Source organism: Chelon labrosus (genome assembly GCF_963514085.1).
Source record: "Chelon labrosus genome assembly, chromosome: 4".
NCBI lineage: Eukaryota > Metazoa > Chordata > Actinopteri > Mugiliformes > Mugilidae > Chelon > Chelon labrosus.
Genome location: NC_140340.1, coordinates 5858692 through 5882445, shown reverse-complemented (window position 1 = coordinate 5882445; position 23754 = coordinate 5858692). Strand labels below are relative to the sequence as shown.

At 42.8% G+C, this 23754-nt stretch overlaps 2 protein-coding genes across 2 annotated transcripts; both read right to left on the bottom strand.

Annotated features, from left to right (window-relative positions):
• Positions 1 to 1905: 1905 nt before the first annotated feature.
• stat2 (signal transducer and activator of transcription 2) lies at positions 1906 to 11378 on the bottom strand. The gene is made up of 24 exons (XM_084542726.1): positions 11183 to 11378; positions 10621 to 10752; positions 10381 to 10525; positions 9996 to 10091; positions 9500 to 9592; positions 9312 to 9390; positions 9071 to 9150; positions 8808 to 8959; positions 8467 to 8625; positions 8280 to 8369; positions 7890 to 7949; positions 7717 to 7737; positions 7505 to 7598; positions 7300 to 7347; positions 7127 to 7210; positions 6889 to 6987; positions 6646 to 6781; positions 6147 to 6199; positions 5863 to 5948; positions 5435 to 5571; positions 5128 to 5316; positions 4006 to 4060; positions 3792 to 3880; positions 1906 to 2864 (listed from the first exon to the last, which is right to left on the bottom strand). The coding sequence occupies exons 2-24, from the start codon at positions 10749 to 10751 to the stop codon at positions 2638 to 2640; spliced, it is 2403 nt and encodes an 800-aa protein (XP_084398852.1). The 5' UTR covers position 10752; positions 11183 to 11378; the 3' UTR covers positions 1906 to 2637.
• A 3309-nt stretch (positions 11379 to 14687) lies between these two features.
• apof (apolipoprotein F) lies at positions 14688 to 16589 on the bottom strand. The gene has a single exon (XM_084542648.1). The coding sequence runs from the start codon at positions 16470 to 16472 to the stop codon at positions 15198 to 15200; it is 1275 nt and encodes a 424-aa protein (XP_084398774.1). The 5' UTR covers positions 16473 to 16589; the 3' UTR covers positions 14688 to 15197.
• Positions 16590 to 23754: the final 7165 nt, after the last annotated feature.

Below are 23754 nucleotides of genomic sequence, written 5' to 3'. Positions count from 1 at the left end.
ATTTATGTTTTGTACCAGAATTTCAGCAGAACCTCCTTCACAGTTATATATATATTTTATTTTAAGAGATTTTTTAACAGCTGACTGCTTTATTAACGCACATTACGTTATTGTTCCTATGTTACGTAATAAATTCTATTTTGTGATACGTAGTTCAGTTTTGCAGCCTTTCAAAAGCCCACATGTCACATGTCATGAAAAACCACCAATGTTACAGAATGAGCACAAGATATTCCTGTCTAACACAATATGCCACACAATTCAGGAACTTATGACTCAAGCCCTCTGTCTCAACTCTGTTTTGCCTCTGCTATGACTAATGGTAAAAAAAAAAAAATCTCAGGCAACCTTAGCTTAACACGTGGGTGGATATATGCATGTCTGATTGTGTCGAGGCAGTTATTTGTTGAGGACTGAGGATATGAGGTTCAGAAAATGTTGCCGGCTGAATGAGGGGAAAAGAAAAAACTGTTCTATTTTATACAGAAAACAATTGACTCTTCACATCGCAAGCGACCTCTCTCTCTCTGTGCGATCAACAAGTTGTGACACAGACCAAAAAAATTGGTGCAAGAGCAACACAACACATTGCAACACCACACCACACCATGACAAAAAATGTTTTAGTAAGACCTAACCAGCATGTCTTTGGATGGTGGGAGGAAGCTGGGGTACCTGGAGAGAACCCAGACACAGGGAGAACATGCAAACATGGGCGTGGTAGTGGGGGGGAAAGGGGACCTGACTACCCAGGGCTCGAGTAGGGAGAGGGCCCATGAAAATGCTGATTTATTCACTTGTTTATTTTTTATTTTTTTTAATGAATTGGGCCCTCCAATTCATTAGCGTCATAATGTATTTCAAATATACTGATAACATCAACTGAGAGAATGAACTTTGTGTAACAGCCCTCCCAACATATTATTCTGGGGGGATTTTAGCTTAAAACCCAATTTATGCTTGTTTATTTATAAATAAATGCCCCCCATTTTTTCTGGGGAATGGATAGGGGCCCACTGACATTAACAGTGTACAGGGCCCAGAATTTTGTGCTACGCCCCTGCATGCAAACTCCACACAGAAAGGCCCCAGTCAGACCATGGCGCAGACCAATGTAACTCATAACACACAAAAAAAAAGGACTTTAAAGACATAACCAAAAGAAAAATCAGTGGCCTGAGGTCTGGATCACAGCCCTGCCGATCACAGCTCCCTTTTATAGGCGGCGGCTACTAATTACATCTTAATCCCTGCCACTGAACAGGTGAGCTCCCTCCCCACATCCACCATACAATATCCTGGTAAATACTATAAATAAACAAATTCATGTACTCAATCTACCACTACTTTTATCCCTCTCATTTTAAGAAGCCTTATATACACAACATTCCCTCATAGCAATTATTTACTATCTTCCAACATTTGCTACACCCCTCTCCAATTATTCTAATGGTCTCTCCCGGGACCTTTAAGAAGGTGTTCAGGCCTCCAGCGGACTCTTTTAGGCTGAACACTTGAGGAGACAGCACAGGTAAGAAACATTATTCAACGTAAGAGTTCTTCACTGGACAGCTGAGAGGCCCCACCCATCCTTTCTGTGTCTGTGAGTTATCGATTTCATCTTGTATAGTAGAATTGCTAAAACCCATTATCAATGTGATGTTCTGGTAGTCAGTCCAAGTGATGAGGAGGACCTTCACCACGCATCTTAAAAGGTATTCTGTAATGAATTTCAAAGGTCAAAGAGGTTGTTTATTGTCTTTTCGACCATATATAGCATGAAGTAATATATGTATGTGTTTATCTAGCAAGATGGGTAGTCACTGGTTACATTGGGCAAATTCATTCTTTCTATTGCTGGCAACCAGTATGCTAACCACAATGAAACAAAACTATCAGTCTGTGCCATATATGAAAGAATTAGCTCTTTATTATTAACACTTTGATTGCTGCAGATTCCACACTTCCATTATTACAGGTTTCAGGTGGTTGATGATTTGGGTGGGGGGGAGAAAAAAAAACCCAAAACATCCCACATTATGTTCATTTACAACTTTATGAATGGACAGGACAAATAGTTCAATTCAGTTTGATTTAAATGAGCAGGTTAATTACAAAAGCACAATACATCAGTTTATAATATGCCGTCGGTGGAGACATAAAAACAATCAAGAGAAACAATAAATTATATGGAGTCTACACAATGTCCTTCACAATGACCCAAAGTAATCTTGACCCACCAATCTAGTTGTTGTTGTTGTTTTTTTTTGGCTCTTAAAATAACAGCGTCCCAAAATGCAAAATTGAGGATGTGGATGAGTCCAGCTCATTCAAATATCTCATTCCAGTACTTACAAGAGTTAACATGATGATTTTAAAAATAATAATAAGTTCTGTTTTAATGATTTAAAGGTGAACACCAAGGTGCAAGTGCTAATTAGGCTAACTTCAACATGGATCATCTGCGGGGGCGTCAAGTATTTCACGTAAAAACACAATTAAAAGCAAACTAGCATGTTATAAATGCTGAATTCGCAGATATGAAACTGCTCGACGTGGATGTCGCGATGTGAGTAGCTAAGAGTAAAGCTGAGTGAGTGACTAACAAATACAGTTTGATTAAATATACACAGACGCCTAAGAGTAGTTGCTTCCGCAGGACTGTGGGGTCAGACAGTTAAACTGACTGACTGAGAAGTGATTTAAATCAGCCGGCACTGGTTCTTGCGAAGCGCTGTAGTCAAAAGTTTCGGGATTGTTAAGGAACATCAGTAAATCCTCCGCTGGAGCGCAGCTAGTCAGCATGGGATCAGAGTCATAATCCTCCAGAGGTAACTCCAGCAGACGAGGATCCTCATCTTGTTCTAGCAGCAGAAAGGGGGGGGGGGGACAAGAGAAAGTTATTTCTGTTGGCTGTGTTGTAGATTGCTACTGCTTGATGTAGTACTGCTTTCACTGGGGAAATGAGAGTGACTAAATTATCATGTGCTCTGAAGCCCAAAAAAAGAAACTGCCACTGAGGCAATCAAGAGAACGGAAAAGCTGATTTGGTACCGCACTGTCATCGGCTGTATTTTTCTTTCTTTTAATAGCTCATTATTATTATTCTTAAAGGAACGTGCATACTTTCTGTTTATAGCAAAAAAAATCAGATGAATAAATCAATATAACTCTTATATTGGGACATATACAAATCTGACTGTGCTGAATTTACAACACAGACTGGAAACAAAGATAAATGGCTTCCTCTAAAGTTCACAAATTAACACATTAACAACTTTTTCTTGGTTTTGAGAAATTGCAAGATCTGGACGAGCCTACGATTTCCCAAAACATCAAACATCTGCTTTAGAAGCTGCACACAACAAGCTCAACATTTAATGGACTAAAAGAGATGATTTGCCAGATTACGCTTGCAGTGGCCTGAAATGTAATCACTGTAAGATTAGTCATATTAATCATAGCAAAATTATCTTTGATTTCCATGATCCTTGTAGTTTTAATTCCTTTTTCAAGCACACACCAAGTGTCTCCAGTGCAAAAGCGTCAGAAATCAGAATCACAATGCAGGAAAATGAAATGAACGTGTTAGTGATGGTTCCGTCTAACCCAGACACACCTGTTAGATGTTATGCTCAGTACCGTACACTTAGTGCATGCAGCAGAAGCAGCCAACATCCCCATACAATTAAACCGCAGCCGTGACATTTACTGATTTCATACACCGCAAGGCCAAAATAGACTGCCAAGGCTTTTAGCTGGATGGGACAGCAAGGAGAGCCATGACTCACCAGCTGCCTCTCCATACAGGCCAGTCAATGACTCCAGGCCTTCACCCATTATGTCAGAGGACATGGGTGACCTAGCCTCCAGTGTGTTCCTACATGACCAATGACAAACAGTCATTACAACCAGTACCTCATAACACTACTTCTTAAATGAAGTGCATTTAAGGGACTGGTTTAGTGTAGGACAATCCTCCTGAAAGAATATGAGCGTACTTACTCCTTTGACACAAACACCAGTTTGGTTTTGATGTATTTTATGTAAGGACTGTCATCTGAAAGAGAAGAAGTTTGAAATAATGGGTCACATTCTTTTAGCAACAAATCATGAACTTCCGCAAGGGCAACACCATTCATATAATAATATTAACCACAGAATGTGAGTTGTTTGTTTGTCAGATTTCCTTTAAAAACTTGTTTAGGGGCGTTTCTGCATCTTTTATCCAGCTCTGGTTTGAGTAAGCAGAAATGTTTGAAAACCTGTTTGGTTTCCTTTCACACAGAGAAAAGTTACGTGAGCGATAGAAAAATACTTCTGATTGTGTCATTGTGTTCTATGCCCTTCAACTTTAGACTACTTATGCATAGATAGACTTGGGTAACAATGACACAACTAAATGTATAACCTACGCATAATCTTTTATTTAACACCTGTATGACCCTTTATGTAACATCTCTAAGGTTGGATTTAAAAATGTTCTCATCTGTTCTGCCTTCACAAGGTCACTGCACTGAGGATGTTGCGAGCAACAAGCGATGAGGGACTAACAGAACTCGCATTACCATGAAACCCACATACCAAGATTATCTGTTTAAAAGCTCTGTGTTTGTGGGGGGGGGGGGGGGGGGACAGTCAGAGGAGCTTCTCTTTAGAGAGAACTCGTAAATAGACCCTCTGTGAATCACTGATTAAAGTTGACTTTTGACCTTAGTCTCTCAAAGTTCTTTTTCCATCAGTGAGAACCTTCACTAAGCTTATATGTCACATTATCTGGAGTGGAGCAATAAAGTAAACACAGAGAGAAAGTCCTGTGTGCACACATCTGTGAGTGAAACTCTGCGATGTAATACGTTAGGCTCGTATTTGTGGCATGTACCTGAATGTCAGGCTAGACTGAGGTCAAATCACGGTCCTCCTACCACAAATGAACCTCTCTGCCGATTTCATTTGAAACTGTACAAAGGCCGCATCCTATCAAGGGTCTAGTTGTGGTTGTTTTGGTCTAAACAAACCAGGGGTTAAACTCACCAAGGTTTAGTTCAAACAAACTACATGCTGTAGGTTTGAAAGCACCCGCAGCGGCAAACAAAATGTATCTACAAAAACATATGACTCCCGTACCTCCACTCTTCTCCAAGTAGTATTTTCCAAAAGCCTCGTTTTTAGGGATGTTGGGATACAAGTAAAGCAGGGGATTCTCTGGTACATTTTCAGCTTCTAAGATCTGAAAATTCCTGATGATTTCATGGAAGGGGATCTGCATAAGGTCGACTTTGGTGAAGGGCTGGACCGTCTTTACGTCAGGTTCACCTAAAAGCAGAGGATGGAATCGATAAAGTGTTAATTTGACTAAGATACTTTGAATTTCAGCGTCCCATGCGACAAATTCAAATTTTTTTGATATCATTATGCAAAGAAAACATCTCACCCGTTATGGTGCTATCCACCCAAGAGAAGGTGATTCCTCCGATCACACTTTCACTGAAGCGCAACAGGAACGTGCCTCTCTGTTTTCTCTTCAGGAGAGACTTTTCTTTGCCTTTGGTCACAAAACCCATGACGAGGCTGCGGTAAAGGAAAAAGAAATGAGTCACTCGAGGAAACCGCTTCCATTTCACAGGAATTACAGGCATGAGCTAAAGTGTTATCTGGATTACACGCCAGACTTTTGTTTATCTGGTTTACAACTTTTTTTTTTTTTTTAAATATGGTTAAGAATCTGAAACATGTGCAGGTGTACTGACAACTTCCTGGAATATGACCAAGTTTTAGGATGACCTGTTTTTCAAACGTAAATGGCTACAGCCTGATTTACACTCATGCAACAGATAAACTTAGAACAAACAACAAGCATACCCGTCTCTCCACAGGTCTTCAAGGTATGTTTTCACCATCACCAAGATACCATCAAACCACACCCAGAAAGTGTCTGGGGAATTTTCCTGTAACAAATGAGGAAAGGCCATTAAGTACACAAACGAGATGCAAAACGCCGAGAACGTACGGCCACGCTCGCAGCTCAGCAAAGTCTGTAATTAAAGAAAAGAAACAGACAAAACCAAACTAACAGTTGGTTTACAGATCTGAGATATGGTTTGTTGTCCTTGAACCATGCTAGTATATTCTTAGTGAATTCTTACCTTGCTAAATTTTGACCATGTGATTTTGCAGCTGTCGTAGCTCATCTGCTTCCCTGGTAGCATAAAGTAATTTAACAGTCATTAAAGACGATATAACAGTGAACAGTTCCTGATGTCTGCCTTTTATAATTCCAATACCGCTGACACATTTCTTCACAAAACAGAAGCAACCGAAATAAATATAAATTAAAACCACTGCCATAAATTGGATTTACTTCCTTCACGCTTAGTTTTTGCTTTTAATGCTAGATTTTGTTAAATGACAAGACAGTAAGAGAAAATCAACTGCCCACGTTCTGCAGCAGTCACTCTTATTCTTATGAGAAACTGGATAAATAAAATGGTAACTAGCAGCAAAGAGTGATGCCTTTAAATTAAAAAGGCAAAGAATTCTGAAAATGCAAAAGGCATTTAGACAACTTATCAGGCCTGGTGTTTCCTGGCATCATGTCTGACTCAAAGGTGAAAAGCTGCAGCAGAACACGGTAGAAGGATTTACCAAAGAGCTTGTGCGCAATCATCTGCAGCTGAGCATCGTCCAGGCCACGTTTGGTGGAAGAGAGGAACTGCCAGCTCAACATCTCTCCAAACTGCGGCCATGTGGCAGCAGGACAGTTGGCGAAGAACAGGACGTCCTGGAAAAACACAAAACATACATGCAGGGTTAATCATTTGCTGTCAGAGCATGTTATAGCATATGTAGCCAGGTAGAATGGTGCTGTAAGTGACGGCAGTGTCTCACCTTGGGATTCTGACTGAGCATGTTGAACCAGAGGATAGATGCCCAGGCACTATTCTGCTGGCTCGAGTTGGAGATAATGACAACTGGGAGGGAGGAGGCCTAGGTGGTGTGCCAGAGAAAGATTTTATTCAGCTCATACAGCACTTCCAAACTCACCACAGATTAATTGTTAACTTTTATACTGGACCAAGATATAGAGTCGTCCATATAACATGAGAATAAGCAAAAGAAACTCTACCTGCAGCTGGACTGACAAGCCTTTCAGCTCGAACAAAGTGTCAAAGCAGATGACGTGCAGCTCCTCTGTAACGCTCAAAGAAATCTGTAAACGACAAACGCAGATCGGTTGTTGACATCTTCTTGATTCATTTTGTTTCTGAGTCAAGCTGCAAGCAGGGATGGTCAACTCACATCACTGCATCCTTTGCCACCCCCTCCAGACTTCTGCTCCTTCAGAGTCTACGGACAAATAAATAATCGCACACGGAAAGATTTTGTCTTTTAATTGCGTCGAGTTTAGCTGCCGGAGATTGTTCTGTTCTGTACTGTACTGCAGCATTGACAGTTTAATCTATTCAGATGTGGAAGCTGTATGAAAGGCCTCATTATTACTCACCAGGTGTCTGAAGTCAGCCACCATGCCTCCACTCTGGCTCTCGGCCATGTTCAGAGCTTTAGTTTTGCTTCCCAAGACATTAAAGCGGCGATATCTACGAACATACCGGATTTAGTGATAAAAAAAAAACAAATTCACATCAAAAGTTCAACACATTTCTTCTACTAGAGAAGAAAGATGAAGCTATTAAAAAAAAAAAACTCAAAACTCACCCTTTGATCTGAGGAGCCTCCCTAATTTCAAGGGTGAGAAAAACAGAGCAGTGACCACAGGGGTGCAATAAAGCGCCATCCTCCATTGTTTAAAGTGAAACACCGAAGTCTGGCCATTTTGATCTGTGTGTGTGTGGTGAAGACAACTAAAGGTCCAAAGGGGGAAATCTCACCTGTCCATGGACACGTCCACCTTCAGAGAGTGGTTCAGTTCGGGGAACTTGACGAGAAGTCTGAAAACATCAAGTCAAACATGTTCCGGAAACGTTACGATAATTAACAACAAGGAAGTCAGAAATATTCCCATGGTTACAACTTAACTACAATCTCAGACTGGTTTAGCTTCATCACAACCCCATGTACTGATGTGTTTGCTAGGTAGCTAAAGACTCAATGCACTCTTTCCAGTGTCTTTGCTGCTTCTTGTCAGTGATCTGACTGGTATATCTATTATGCATTAGTGCACGTTTAATTATTAAACCTTAATACTCAGTCAGAGCTAGCGTGCTCATCTCCCAATAGTCTCCACAGCAGATTAAGTTCCAAATAATTGTCACACCGACCTGGTCTTGACAGAGAACTGCACGTTCGTGCGGAGAACCATAGGTCCTTTCCCCTGAGGCATGGACGGCTGAGTCTCAACCACGAAAGAGCTTCGAAGTAAACGGTAAAACAACAATGTCAGTACATTTTACAAATAAATCCCAGAAGAGCAAGAGAGCATGACAGAGTGTCCTACTGGAGACGGACCTCTTGAGTAGCTCCTTTAGAAGATTGTCAGTTCTCTTCTGCAGTGCGGGCTTTTTGGCCTTCACAGGGTCATTTTGGTAGGACACTTTTCCAACCAGCTCATCCAGCTTACTAAGAAACTCCCGCACCTGGAACAGACACACTGCCACACAGGTGAACCTGCAAAAGCAGAGGAAAACAGCAGACGTTACTACTCGTACAAAACTGAAAAACCACCATCTGACACAGTTTGACAATTTCTAAAATGATTCTGTTAATTTATGAAATTAAAATGATGACAGCAGGTATTTGTGCAGTAAATGTCAAAGATTAGAGCTCAGTTTGGGTTCAGGTGAACATACCACTTCTCCAGCTCATCCAGGCAAACGTCGTCTGGAGCGCCAATGCAGGCTTTCTGCTGCCTCCTCTGCCAATCCACCAGCTCCTTATTCACCAGCACGTTGATGAGATCTTCAGCCCGGTCCAGAAGCTTAGTTAGCTCTATGAGTGTGCTCTGAGATGTGATCATACGAGACAAAAATTGAAAACAGGGAGAAAAATTGGAGAAAACTATTGACTACTGAGGTGTCAAGTGTGTTGTTTGAGAATATTAATGCCTCCATACCTTCCTACATTCGTTCAGTCGGTTGAGGAGCAACTGAAAAACTTTAATTTGTTCTTTCTTCGAGGCCTCATCGACCACAGCTGCATAACAGTTTCCGTTGTGGGATGAGAGTTTCCATTAAAGACAGACCAAAACAAAAGAGAACGTGCAGCTGTGATTCAGACCATTGTACAGTATTACTCATTCTCAGAGAACATTATAAGAGCATGCAAATACAACCAAAACGTGTCGATCTGCTTACCTTCCAACTTGTGGGTTTGGTATTTAAAATCAAACTCATCTTGCTGCTCCTCCAAGCACACAATTGTATGTTCCATACACTACACCCCCCCCCAAAAAAAAGTAAAGAATAAAAACAATAAATGAACAGTGATACGGTTTATCTACAAAGCTCAACATCACAGCAGCACAAATCAACACTTTCTGCACCTGCACTTCATTCCTGAGGCCGGCCATTTTACGTTCGAGGTCTTGCTGGCTGCTTATTTCCATGGTTTCCTGTTCTACGCGCAAAAGCTGCACCTAAGGTGGGGGGAGAAATAAAAACAGGATGAGATGATACAGAGATGCCTTTGTTCTTTCACATGTGAACCTGCACTTAAAAATGTTATCACTCCTTAGAGGAAAGTGTCTTCCACTTTAAGCACCCATGTTGTGTTTTCTAATAACTAAATGTGGCTTTTGAAATGAAAACATGGAAAAACGTATAAAGAAATTAAAGTTGAGCTAATAAGCTAATGAGCCATTTAAACATGAGTGAAGACACTGGGCATCCAGTACTGATGTTGAGTCATACTGACAGAACAAAGTGTGTGCGTGTGTTTGCTTATTTTATTGCAACACTGTTTGGGTGTATGTCTATCAGGGTGTATTCTTGTCTACTATAAAGCACGACTTAGCTACGTGTTGTTGTGCACATAAAAACCTGTTCAGCCAGATCAGCGCTTGCGAGGATTTCCTTCTCTTTTTCCAAAAACCAAAGGATTGCATTTGCCAAACCGCACGGGTCATCCAGGTACCTCTGTCGGAGAGACGTCACACGGATATCAGAGTTAATTATTTAACTTGAAGTATCAACACAGCCAACGCAATTCAGCAAAAACTTGCAAAAGCTGAATTATTTGCAACAAGCTGCAATTAAATATAAAACAAATATTTGCTTTGACTACAGAAGCATGCAAACAGATATTTAAAAACTCCTAAAGTCCTGATCTGTGCAACAGGTGTTGATCAGAGCTCCTATGGTAGACACTTCCTGTTTAAACACACAAAAACAAAATGTCACATGGCTGTGCTTTTGTTTTGCATACCTGGAAGTTCTGTTTATAGCGTCTAATGTTGTGCTGCAGCAGGAACGACTCCTCCTGGACAAAGCGGCTGTGCTGGATGTCCAGATTCTCCAGCAGGACCTGGAGCAGCACCACAGCAAAGTCGTGGTCTCTCGCCGCCCGTTGCCTGAAACAACATGCAAGCGGAGTATTTTACAAACAGGCTTTCACACGGTAATCGCTGACATGTGTTTGGTTTCCGAGACCGTGGGACACACTCACCACTCCTGCTTCTCTATCCAGGCTGACAGGTAGTGGCGGACATCCATGGGCAAAGCGTCCCGGTCGTAGAGCTCATGCAGCTGCTGCCTGTACACCGCAGGCAAGAGCCTCAGTCTCTCCCACTGTGCCATCCTGAGGTTAATTAGGGTCACAGATCACAAACATGCACACAAAGAGACACCACATTACAACGGGAAACCCACAGAACAGCAACTAGTGAACACGGTGCCAGCCTATCATCCTAGATTGTCATGGCTCTATAAAGCCCCACCATTAAGATTAAAATGACGTGTTCGTGCAGGTCTGTAAACAGCTGAGAACAAAGTGCGAACTGTTCAGCATGACCACAGACTGTATAGAAATATCATAATAAATATTTATGCAGCCTACGATCGATGACTGCTAACCCCAACTTACTGTACGAGATGTAAAGACTAACAGCTGTTTATATTATTATTGTTTTTATATGACATCTACTGAGAGATAAGAGAGACTGTACTTCTTTTTTTTTGCAAGTTAGCTAGCTTTTCGAAAAAAAAGTCTGCTCGAGTAATTTACTCACCTTACTTCTAGTTGTCAGCACGAAACCACTTAGAAATATCTCAATAGCTAACAGACGAATTAAAATAAGCGCATTTCTAGCTCTAATTTCGAGATTTACTAGTTAATAGCCACGGTTGCTGTTCACCGTTGGTGAAACATAACAACTGCGAGGAGTCTGCAGGCGTGTGAATGTTATTTCCGGCGTCTTGTCTCTTCTCTGCCCGTTTCATTGGTTGTTTACTTATCCCGCCTAAGTGGTGCTTAACGGCTAACTCCCGGCGCCATTTTGGCTCTGGAACCGCAGCCGTCAAGGCGGCGGGGGTGAGCCGAAATGTCGAGGCGGTCGGCACAGTTTCCTGGAGAGCTCAGAGCTGACAGTTGATTGGTCGGGCGTCCCGCACACGCGCCCGGTCCGTTGGTGCTTTTTTACGTCAATCTGTCGCGAGGGGAGTGTTTGAGCAAAATAGAAACTTACGGCCTCGGCACAACGAAAATTTCCCAGAAATGACGTCGTGAAAGTGACGATGAACCACGCGGGAGTACTTGACGCACCCAGTAACCGCAAACCCCCCAAAAAACAGTCAGTTGTGCTTGAGTATACATCCACTTTCACCACTTTTTTCATTTCTACTCCACAATTGTACTAATAAAATAAAATTAATGCATGATTTTTTAAGTGTAAACATTAGTGTGAGTTGTTACTTTAAGATATTGTAGTACGTCTTTCACCGCTGTCTCCACTGTACATTTTAGGTACAGTCATATTTATATTAATATTCATATTTATACTCATAAGTTCATTTTTATCTTTTGAATTCAGTTTTTTTACTGTTTATATTGAGCGACTTGCAGAGTTGCAAACAAAATCTTGTTGCACTGTTGTTTACAGCCTGTGTTCCCCAGTGACAACAAGGGATATCCTATTCTATTCTATTCTATTCTTTTCTATTCTATCATTGTGTCCCAAATCATAAATTAGACTTCAAGGGACTATTTTTTTGCAAAATGGCGAGTGATAAAAGCAGGAAGTATCTCATTCACACAGAAATTAATGTTTGTAATAAGAGTTATTTTTCAACACTTTTTTTCATCACAGATTTGCATAGAAGAAGAAAAAACAAAAACAAATCATAGTTGTGTTAAATGCACTGTGTCTTTGACTTAAGTAAAAACAACAGTAGGTTTTGCCTCCTGGTTGCACCTGAACTAGCTTTTAGTGTGGTGTGTGTCATTTTTTCCAGCCTGCCAGCCAAGGAGCAGCCCTTTGTGGCTCCTACTAATGATTTTATTTTTATTTCCTCAGTTTCCACTCTCAACCAGTAGGTGTCCTGTTTGCTGCATCACAGATGCGAGGAAGCCATTTTTGGATTTAGGAGTTTGGAGTCTGGCTTTAGATTAATTAAGAGGGGGAATAAAATTTGCCATACAGAAAATCGTCATCACAGAGCTGTAAAAAAAGCTGAATTTAAATTCTCTCGTATTAAACTAGTGCAGCCTTTTTTTCCCCCATGAATTATCATGCTCTGTGTCTCTGCCCTGCATAGATTAAACAGACCATGTTTCTTTTATTTATTTATTTTCTTCCAGTAAAATTAGACATCTACTGTGATATAGTTATATTGTGCATTATGTCAAGCTGACCTGGATAGTGTGAAGTGTGAACTGTGTTGATTTAGTGTGCGCCGAGAAGCACCGCCAAGAAGTTTTATCAGTTTGGTATCAGAGAACAAAGTTCACAGGAAAGTACACTCCATCCACTGCCAAACTGCAAATGACCAAAATCTGTCTATGACATCTCGGTAATATGCATAAAGCAAACATCTGTTCCTGTCAGATCATCTTGTTCCAGTTGCAGAGGCAGAAATTAGGCAAGAACCAGGAAATGTCCCACACATCCGCTGGGCCGACACACACAGACTAAACAAACAACATGAGACAGAGCATGCAAATTCAAAAGGTTTTGCCTAATCTGGCTTGATTTGAATTGTTGTCAGATAGACATTCAAATAGATAGAACATTTGAGCAGAGGCTGAGATTGCTTGATTAGATTCAATTGTCTGTAACGTGCCACTAACGTGTGGCAATGATCTGGCACGCGCAATAAAAGGACCACAAAACTAACACAGAATAATAGAGAAGCTGCTGTGTTCGTTATTTACGCCATCATGACGTTGTTCCGTATTAAACGCAAGAAGAACTAGCAATGTTTGAAATTAGAAGATAGTCGGGTCAGGAATATCCAGCGAGCGCTACTAACTGATAAGATAAGGAAGAATACAGTCGACACTGGTCTGAATGGAGACTTGAGCAGAAGTGAAGAGGAAGGCAGATGTCAAAGCCTTCCTCATTTTCACACTGGAACACCCTGCCCCGCCAGACATTTTAGCCATAACCTATCTCACATAGTAAATATGGTTATACTCTCAAATAGGCCGTACAATGAGTCCCATAAATAGATCTATAATTACACTCACAGAATGGACAACAGAACATTAGTTCTTCTTCTTCCTCTTCTCTAACCGCTTGTCCTGTTAAGGGTCGCAGGGTCTGCTGGAGCCTGTCCCAGCTGTCATCGGGCAAGAGGCGGGGTACACCCTGGACAGGACTTCAGTCTATCGCAGGGCTAACACAGAGAGACAGACAACCATTCACACTCACACCTACGGCCAATTTAGAATCACCAATGAACCTAACCAGCATGTCTTTGGACGGTGGGAGGAAGCCGGAGTACCCGGAGAGAACCCACGCAGACACAGTGACGTTCCAAAGTGGGATTTTTTTAGTTGTATCTCCCGCTTTCCTTCTTTTCTTGTAAACTCTCTGCTGGCACCATCTTATAAATCTAAAATGCACATGCACAGGTCTACATTGTGCCTCCAACACAGTTGAGACTCATCAGAAAACGAACATGGTTCTTCTGAGGGTGTCCTGTGGTGTCTGGCAACAGAATGATGTTAATGAGGGGCCTCTGTGGATCATCCCACAGATACTTGATCAGTTTGGGATCTAGTGAATTTGGAGGCCAGGTCAACACCTTGTGCTGTTCTTCATGTTTTTTTTTTTTAGTTGTTTTGTGTGTGTGTCTGTGTCAGGCTGCATCCTGCTGGGGATGGCTGCTGCCATCAAGGAGTGTCATTGCTATGGGGTGGGGGTACCTGGTCTGGTCTAGGTGGGTGCTACATGTCTAAGTAACATCCACACCAATGAATGCCAGGTCCAGAAGTTTCCCAGCAGAACACTGAACTGTCACAAGATGGTCAATGTTATTTACTTCTCCTGGCAGTGGTCATAATGTTGTGGCTGATATAAACATTTTTTATATATATGGAGTTATATATAGAAGTCCTTAAATATTAATTTGCTGAGCTTCCCACAGGTGACTTTGAGAACAGTTTGAGAAAATACCGAACTACCACACCGACAGCCACTACATGCATTCAACTTTAATATACAATTTATTAAGATAAGACACATGAAACAACAAAATATGATTGTTGATCTACTGTCCCTGCAGTTACTCCAGAGCTGTGAATGTGACTCTGACCTGACCATAAATTAAGATTGGAGAAAGAGAAGGGGCGAAAAAAAGAAGAAGACAATGATGAACAGAAGAAAAGATGCTCATCAAGGATCTGAGGGGCGGAAGGTTTCCTGAGACCGGTTCAGATACTACTTTATCCTTTAAACACAAAAAGAGGTTATTTCTACACAAAGACTTAAAGCTTAGTGTCTGAGGTTGTAGATTATTATTTAAAGTCGTGTTTTCTCATGTCATTTGTTAGCTTAGATTGTGTAAATTAGTTTACTGAGTAACTCTAATAGTTTTTGTATCAAATCGTATAAAATAAATTTAGTGAAAAAACTGTTTTGCTTCCCTTATATTCCAAATAATCAAGATTATAACAAATTGGGTTTTTATTATTTGTTACTCTGCAGATACGTAAGCTAACACATTTTGATCCTCTCTCTTTGAAAGTGTACCTAAATATGTCAGTATTTCATGTCAAAGCGTCAGAGGCTGACGTCCTTCAGTCTACTGGATGGTGACGACGCCGTCCTCCCAGCTGACCTGGTTCACCAGCACGTCGTCTTCCTCCTTCATGGAGTTGAGCAGATACCTGACCCCGGCTTTCACGCCGGTCTTCACCCCCGCACCCAGAGCGTAGCCTGCCACGCCAGCGGTCCCACCCGTGGCGACCATGAGGGCATCGGTCCCCAGGTCGACGGCGGTGAGGATGGCTCTCTCCTTGGCCGTCTCGGAGCAGTTGACTGAGGCGTAGTACACGGCCGTGCCGAGGTTGTAGAGCGTGCTGACCGCGGGGATCCACTCCACCACGTTGTACACGCGCTCCTCGCTCCTGTTGATGCAGCTCCTCGGGGGGCTGCGCTTCGTCCGTTGACCAGGAGCTGTCCAAACTTTCTCCTTGGTAGCGCACTGACGGATCCAGCACTCGGACTCTGTGGAATGGGATGGCAGGACGCGACTTCCTTTTTTCAACACTGCCTGGTACATCCCAGGCGTGAGAGGCCCAGTGCTGGTCACGCCAGCGCACAGGACTCCCAGTCTTTCACAGCCGCTCACAGCATCCTCCAGTCTACCTGTTGCTCCTTGCGCAGCCGTTCCTACCAGTATGGTTTCATTCATTCGTTTCCAGCCTTCACACTGTCCGTCCTGAGCAGAGGGGCCTTCTTCCTCCAGGGCCAGTTGCTGAATGTTAAACATTACCGCGTCTATGTGTGTCTCTGAAGGCGATGCAGCTGATGGGGGCGCTTGTGTAGACTTGCGCATCCTTCCCTTTATTAGACCCTCCACCTCCAATAGGAGCTCCTCTGTGTCATCGACCCCCAGCAGGTCGTACAGCTTCAGCACCAGGGTCTCGGCCTCCTTCGGGCAGCCTGCCACCACCAGCACAGGCACCAAAGAGAGACCCAGCAGCTCCTGGGGGAACACGGAGGACAACGGGTCATCCACGGCGCTGGCAGACAACAGCTCCACACAGCTGACGTTCCCTCGAACACGGAGATGCTCTTGAATCTGACCCTGAAGCCTCTCGCCGAGGACGGACGTCACAAATCGAGCAGACCGGACTCGCTCCTCTTGTTGTGTGCCTGCTGATTCAGGACCAGACTGTTGGAGTTGGGACCCCAGGAGAGGGAGATGCTCCTGTTTGCCCATCTCCTCTACCTCTTGGCGGGTGCCTGGAGGCAGAGCGTCCCGCCGCGCCACAGGAGGCGGCACTCTGCACAAGACCTGTTCATTCAGCAGGAGCTGGACAACAAGCAGCCACTTCAACTTGGAGGAAATCATCACGCTTGATCGATCTCTGTAACAAAACCACTTCACTAAAAGCAAGTGTGAGGAAATGAATCATTATTCATACTGAACACTGATATGCTTTGCACATATTAATCATTTACTAATATATCGTTCAAAACTGATTTAATCTTGCAGACTGACATGTTTATCTTTCTCTTTTGTGCAGAGTCTTAGTTTTGTTGCATACTAAGAAAATACTGAATGTACACAGCACATCTATAAGTGTCTATAAGTGTGGAGTAAAATAATGTTATTGCAAGATTATCTTGAAATTTTAAGCAAAAGCTCTGATAAATTTAAAAAATAAAAGAGTTTCTCTCCTTTAGTTTTGAAAAAATGTCTTTAGCGATGCAAAACAGAGCCACGCATCCATCCACGGAGCCTTGGCACCGAGCCTCGTGCATGGCCTGATTTTGCTCCTGACTACAACTAAAAATAGAAACGGTGCTTCGTCCACAACTTTTTTTTTTAATCATTTTATCATTTAAAACGCGTTAAAGCTGTTTGCCTCACACCTACCTTAATAAGAGCCAGATCTGGAGTCCAGAGTGTGTCAGTGCGACCAAGATGGCTTCGTTATGTGGGATGCTTTTTGTTTTTTCTTTTTTTTTGTTTTTTCACCCTTTTCTCCAAACATGCACAGGGATCTTCTCTCTGCCGTTGCCTCCAATGAGAATCTCCTTCTTTACACATGACATCCCACAGCCCTCCCTCTGTATCATCTGTCTTTTCAGCTCCCTCTCCTCTTTGGCCTCATTGCTCAACGGGGGAGATCGGGGCCTGAATATTGATTCACGTGGGGGAAAGTCCGTGTGTTCTAAAGCAGTTTTGTTTGTCTTCCCCGCTGTCCTCTCGTCCCCCGCGGCCCCCCGCGTTCGCTCGGGTTTTGTTTTTGACCCAAATACTCAAAAGAGATCTCCCTTTGTGCCGTGAGCGAAATTATCTCTTGAGCGGCCAAGAAGGGAAGCAAGGAAACGGGGGCTGTTTGAGGTGAAGACTTCTCTCCAAATCCACGCAAAACTCAGAAGAAGAATTTAATTTCCTATCACATTACTCCCTGTGCAACCATTTAAGGATTACTTATTTCATCCTCTGAGGCCCTGCACAATATAGAAATGCTGATAGAAGTCCACCTCATTCGTGTCTTTGGCAATCAAGCTTTGCGTCAGAGAAACCTTCAGTATCAGTAAAAAACGTGATTCATTTTTTGATTCATTTCACATTAATCAGACCCAACCAAAGGGGATTCAGAATGAAAAATTGAATTGAAACTACATTAAGAAGGAAACTCCTAATTTCTTTGCTAATTCCCAAGTAGCATATTGTGTACCCATTTGCCTTGTGAGCAACACCGAGCACAAAAGGCCACTCTCACTTGGTTCAGATTCAAAGAATTCCTCCTTGTCCGCCTCCCACTTCCACTACGCCTCTCTCCCTTTCACTTCCTTACACTCCCCCTTTCTTTTCTTTTCTTTTGTTCGTTTACACACACTTTCTAACCTTCCAAAAAAAAAAAAAAAAAACGGCTTTACTCTGCGAGAGTGCTTCAGGAATCATTCGAGGACAAATCGTGCACAGTAGCAGCAAAAAATTCTCCATGCTTTGTGAATGTTACCTTCTAAGATGAGCCTTAAAGCGCCCACGCATATTTAGACGGATCAGACACAGAACATGAAGCGTGTTCTTATCTTCATGAAGGTTATGGCATTTACCACTAGATCAGGTTAACTGAGAGAGCTGTTGATTCAACTGTGTTTTTATTTTAGAGGCTGTGGTTTGCAGTCCTACTGAATTCTACTGTGTTATACCAACACGTGTTTTTCTATTATTTTGACAACCCCATCTTAGTCTTTAGTGTTGAATTGAATCCAGTTTAACAGCACCACAAACTACATCCTCCAGAATGAGAACAATTTTAACCTAAACTGCACATTATAACCGTCATGAAGGAGGATTTACTGTTATATCAGCCACAACATTATGACCACTGACAGGAGAAGTGAATAACACTGACCATCTTGTGACAATTCAGTGTTCAGCTGGGAAACTTTTGGACCTGGCATTCATTGGTGTAGATGTTACTTAGACATGTAGCACCCACCTAGACCAGACCAGGCACCCCCACCCCATAGCAATGACACTCCTTGATGGCAGCAGCCATCCCCAGCAGGATGCAGTCTGACACAGACACACACACAAAAACACTTTAGGAACAACTAAAAAAAAAACACGCAGTTCAGCGCAAGGTGTTGACCTGGCCTCCAAATTCACTAGATCCTAAACTGATCAAGTATCTGTGGGATGAACCACAAAGGCCCCCACTAACAACATCCTGTTGCCAGACACCACAGGACACCCTCAGAAGGTCCATGTCCATTCTTTGATGAGTCACAACTGTTTTGGAGGCACAAGGGAGACCTACACAATATTAGGAAGGTGGTCATAATGTTATGCCTAATCTGTGTTAATTAGAATGCATTACTTTTCACTGGTGTACCCAATGTTTTGGTAAGTGTGTAATGTGGCTGCAGCAGATGAAAGATGTACATCAGCTCGACTGTGTAAACCATAAAACATAAATTAGAGTACATGACAGATTTGCTGAGATACTTCACTTTCACGTCACTAGGGGGTGATGTTTCACCACTGAGGACACTAACTGAGTCTGTCTCTATCTTTATCTACTTACCTATCTCTCTATTTGGACCGTGGACCATGGACCATGTTGAAAAGCTTCTGTGTTCAAGAAGATAAACCCCTGCACACAAAAGTGCAACAGATGGATGCTCATGACACATAGTTTGGTTGGATGAAGAAAGCAGCCTTCTGTTTTTTTTAGCCACTTACCGATCAGTCGACCAGGTGGTGTTTGATAAAGTATGAGAGTTAATTGGAGCGCTGCTTACACAGCCATTGCTGCGTTGGGTTGAACAGAATTGACACTCGTTTGCAGATGGGAATCGGCCCCTGGAGTCCAATCAGAGGGAGGCTGACGCTTTTCGCACATACAGCTGTGGTCCTGATTAACTGTTGGGGGTCTGTGTCTCCAGAGTGGTGGCTCATTCGACGTGTCAGCGTTGTGACTCACGGTCACACCAATCATCCCAGTGCAAGAACTAAGTTTGAGACTGACTCACATCAGAAGCAAAGTATCAGATTCCTGATTCGAGTAGGCAACACAGACAGGAACTCGAAGGGTCAGAGCACTTTGACAAGCTGAATGTGAAAGATTATCGTCAGGCCTGGAAGCTGTGATTGTGAGTCTATGACAGGTTGTTGGAAAAATAAAAACAGGCGCTAAACATCGACTCCTCCACCGTACCTCCCTCCCCTCATGTTAAGAGTCTGGGTGTCATCCTAGAAGCTCACATCAGCGACGTCACTCGGCCCACTCACTTTCACTTCTGTTACATCAACCGACTTCGCCCATCCCTGGCACAGAACACCAGCGCCACTCCTGTCCACGCCCTCGTCACCTCATGCATCTGCTACTGTAACTCTTACGTTCTTTTTGGTCTACCCTCCAAACGTCTCCACAAACGTCAACTCGTCACACAATGCTGCAGCTCATATAGTCACCCGAACTCCCTCTACGGACCGCATCACCCCAGTTCTTCACCAGCTCCACTGGCTTCCAATACAATCCCGTATCGAACACAGGATCCTGCTGCTAACCTTCAAGGCCCTCATATCTGTCTGAACTTCTCCAGTTATATTTCACCCAACTTATTTCATCACCTGCCCGACTGTCCACCATGGGTTTCAGAGCATTCAGTCTCTCAACTCCACGCCTTTGAAACATAAAGAAGTTTTTAGTTCAAATGGAGCTCTTAAGACTGCGGTTATTACGCAACAATGACATCAGCCATAATTCCCGGGAACGCCACTGCCACCAAGGCCAACAATTAGCAAGCTCACAACTGGGTAACTTAATTTACAAAATGTGAAGGCATAAAGGCTGCTGGGAAATCAGTGTTTTAACCGTACATACAGTATTATAACCCTTCTTTGTTGTTTTATAATATGTTTGGTTTGTTATGCCTTTAAATTTCTTGCATTGAGTTACAAGGTTATCAGCTAGCTAACTGTTAGCCTCGGTGGCTTCTAGACTCTCACGACTTGCGGCTGAAGTGGCCATTGTTATTTTTGGATGGAGCTAATCATTCATCATGACTGCCAAGCCCAAAACGGATGTGATTACTATTGCGATTGGAAGCTCAGATTAAGCAATACCTTTAAAACCTCTACGATGCTATCTTTTTAACTTTACAGTTCATAAATTATTCCATGTGAATGAGATGGGAAAAACCAAAAGTAGGACAGGTGCTGCAGTCGTCTCATATGAATGCACTACTGCTACTGCTGCATGCTTTTCACCACAAAGTGTGGTACAGGACAAACCGGTGAAACTACTCATGAAACCCACAGCTTAAAAGCCAATTAGGAAATCTAAATTATTAAAGCTTGAGTGCTGGACTTTTATATATATACATTAATGGTAGCGGAGTGTTTCACGTCAATGTAGATTGCCAGAACTGAAAATAACAGGGGGGCTATCGCGAAAGACGCTGCAGGAACTAGTAGTTTGGTGTTGAAATCTTATGAAGAAAAAAAAGTTTCCCAATGAAAAAGAAACTCTGCGTTCAGGGGAAGAATTACAGTCTAAAGCTTGATCTATACTCCTGCAGTCAATGCCAGTGAAAGCATTTATACGCTGTATGCTGGTGTGTCTGCATTGTTCTGTAATCACTCCACTAATCTGTTCTTGAAAAAATTGCGAGAGGAAGTGCGCAAATAATGCTTGAGATGAAGCTAATAAACATGGATCAACAGTTATTTGCACTTTGGACCAATCACAACAGTCACACAGTCTGCATGGCCACAACGCATTGTTGTATTTCTGGGGGGGTGCTCGTCAGGTTAGGGCATAGGGTCCAAAGTTGTGCTTTAGTTATGGAGCTTATAATTTAAGCTTGAATAGAAGGTGATTTATGGTGAGGACCATAGACTGGATAAAGATGAAGCCAAAGCAAGTAGAGCTCCCCCTGGTGACTGCTTGCAGTATAGGTCATAAGCTCCACCCCCTCCATGTTAGTGGATGGGACCTGGGCCAAACTAAAACACTAAAATACACGTCAAATAATTTTTCAAGGCTGGTTTCTGTCATTTTTGGTAGTTAATATAATGCTGATGCGAGTGTCCATTTTTCTGATATTCTGATTTTTCTGATGCCGATTGCTCTCTGAAGCAGTCAACATTTCATTGTAACTGGAGGAGGTAGAGTAGAGCACAGTATTAATCAAACGAAAACATGAATGAATCTAGAGGAAGTCTCAGACCGTACAACACACAAGATGGCGCTGCCTGCATCCCTGGGAAAATGGAGTCAGTTTGGCCAGTGCAAGGAGATGGGGACGCATTGGCCATATTTATATACAGTCTATGGTGTGGATAGTCATAAAATACAATCGGTGCGGCTTTATCTTGATGAAAAGAGCTGAAAGAATTGAAGGGAAAATAGAGAGTAGGTAAACAACTTTAACAGATGTCAATAGGGGTGAAAAACTATCCACAACATAGCTTCATATGTCTGTAAAGAGTTTTTGGGTTTATATGACAAAAGAAGGAAGTGTTGAAGGAGGAATTTTTCCCTCTCCTTCAGCCCAGGTTCTTTATACCTATTGGAAAGGCTAGTTCGACTATGAATAGACCACCCGACAACTTCTCTCCAACTGACAGTTTATTTAGCACGCAGAGAATAGGTACAGAGTCAGCGCTGAGACTTTAGCCTAACCACCTTATGGGTAGAAAAGGAGAAGCCCCCGACTAAGTGTGCACAGAAGTTTTATTCTATCTAGGCTCCACCCGAGGACAATAGGAGGAGCGCGGCCTTTCGTGTATCAGTAGTTTGCAATGCGTGGCCGAGGCCGGCTCTAAATGGTTTCTGCAAGGTGAAATATTAGAGTGTGGTGCATCATATCTCGTGAGCAAGGCTGTAGCAAAGCGGTAAACAACTGGATTCTTCTAATATTTGGTATGATAGAAGAATCAGAATCAGAAAAGACTTTATTGCCGAGCATACGAGGAATTTGCTTTGGTGTTGTTGCACAAATTACGCATAAAATAAAATAAAATAGAATAAAATAAAATAAAGAAACTTGGCTCTCAAATATACAAAAATACAAAAAAAACAAAAAATATATACACAGTATATATATATTCAGCCAGAACATTTACAGTGGGATGGTAGCGGGTTTGATGGGGGGGGGGGGCTTGGCATTGTTCAGCAGACGCACTGCGGATGGGAAAAAACTGTTCGCCATCCGAGTGTTCCTACACTCGATGGATTGCAGCCGTCTGCCAGAGGGGAGTCTGTTGAATAGTCCGTGTCCAGGGTGAGAGGGATCAGCCGCAATCTTAGCTGCACGCTTCAGAGACCTGGAAGCGTACAGCTCGTCAAGAGACTTCAGACTGCAGCCAATCACCTTCTCTGCAAAGCAAATGACACGCTGCAGTCTGCTCTTGTCCTTAGCAGAGGCTGCAGCATACCAGGTGGTGATGGAGTTGGTGAGGATGGACTCAATGATGGCAGTGTAGAAGTGAACCATCATTGTCTTTGGCAGGTTGAATTTCTTCAGCTGCCGCAGGAAGAACATCCTCTGCTGTGCTTTTTTAATTAGGGCGCTGATGTTCAGCTCCCATTTGAGGTCCTGGGAGATGATGGTGCCCAGGAAACGGAAGGAGCAGGTCATCCCTTGTGTATGTGTTCCTCACACAACAAAAAACAGGATTAACAAGCAAAAAAGCAAAACAAAGTGGGGCGCACCAAAACACCGTGGCTACCTTCGTCGGCGCCATCTTGCAGCTGAAGAGCACTTCTTTCTGTTTTTGCCGTCACATAACTCTTTAATATACAACAGAAGAAAACATTTTATGAGCCACTTCTACAGTAAATTGTTGTTATGAACGCAGGAGTTGCTGTCTGTGAGATAGAGTCATTTTCAAGTATGACCTTATAAACTGCAGGTGGGTGTAATGAAACTTTGGCGTTATTGTTTGTGGAAAGAAGGGGTCAGTCAGAAGGCCTCCGGTCTTCATTGGTGTGGTGATGGTTTCAGAGAGCGTGGGAGTTATTTGGCTTCGTGCTCTTCCGCTGCAGCCAATGACAGTGTAGGCAGGGCAGCAATATCCACTTGCAGGGCTTGCACTACTTTCCAAGTCCAGTCACACAGACGTATTACAGGCTCCATTTCCTGGGACACACATACCTAAT

Bases quoted from the DNA above. Each gene is read 5' to 3' on its own strand.
- stat2 (XM_084542726.1), bottom strand. From the start codon at position 10,751: ATGGCACAGTGGGAGAGACTGAGGCTCTTGCCTGCGGTGTACAGGCAG. The intron at 7,738-7,889 runs GTGAGATTTCCC...CCTTGAAATTAG, and splicing joins GTGGACGTGTCCATGGACAG to GGAGGCTCCTCAGATCAAAG. The intron at 4,061-5,127 runs GTACGGGAGTCA...CTTCTCTTTCAG, and splicing joins CTACTTGGAGAAGAGTGGAG to ATGACAGTCCTTACATAAAA.
- apof (XM_084542648.1), bottom strand. From the start codon at position 16,472: ATGATTTCCTCCAAGTTGAAGTGGCTGCTTGTTGTCCAGCTCCTGCTG.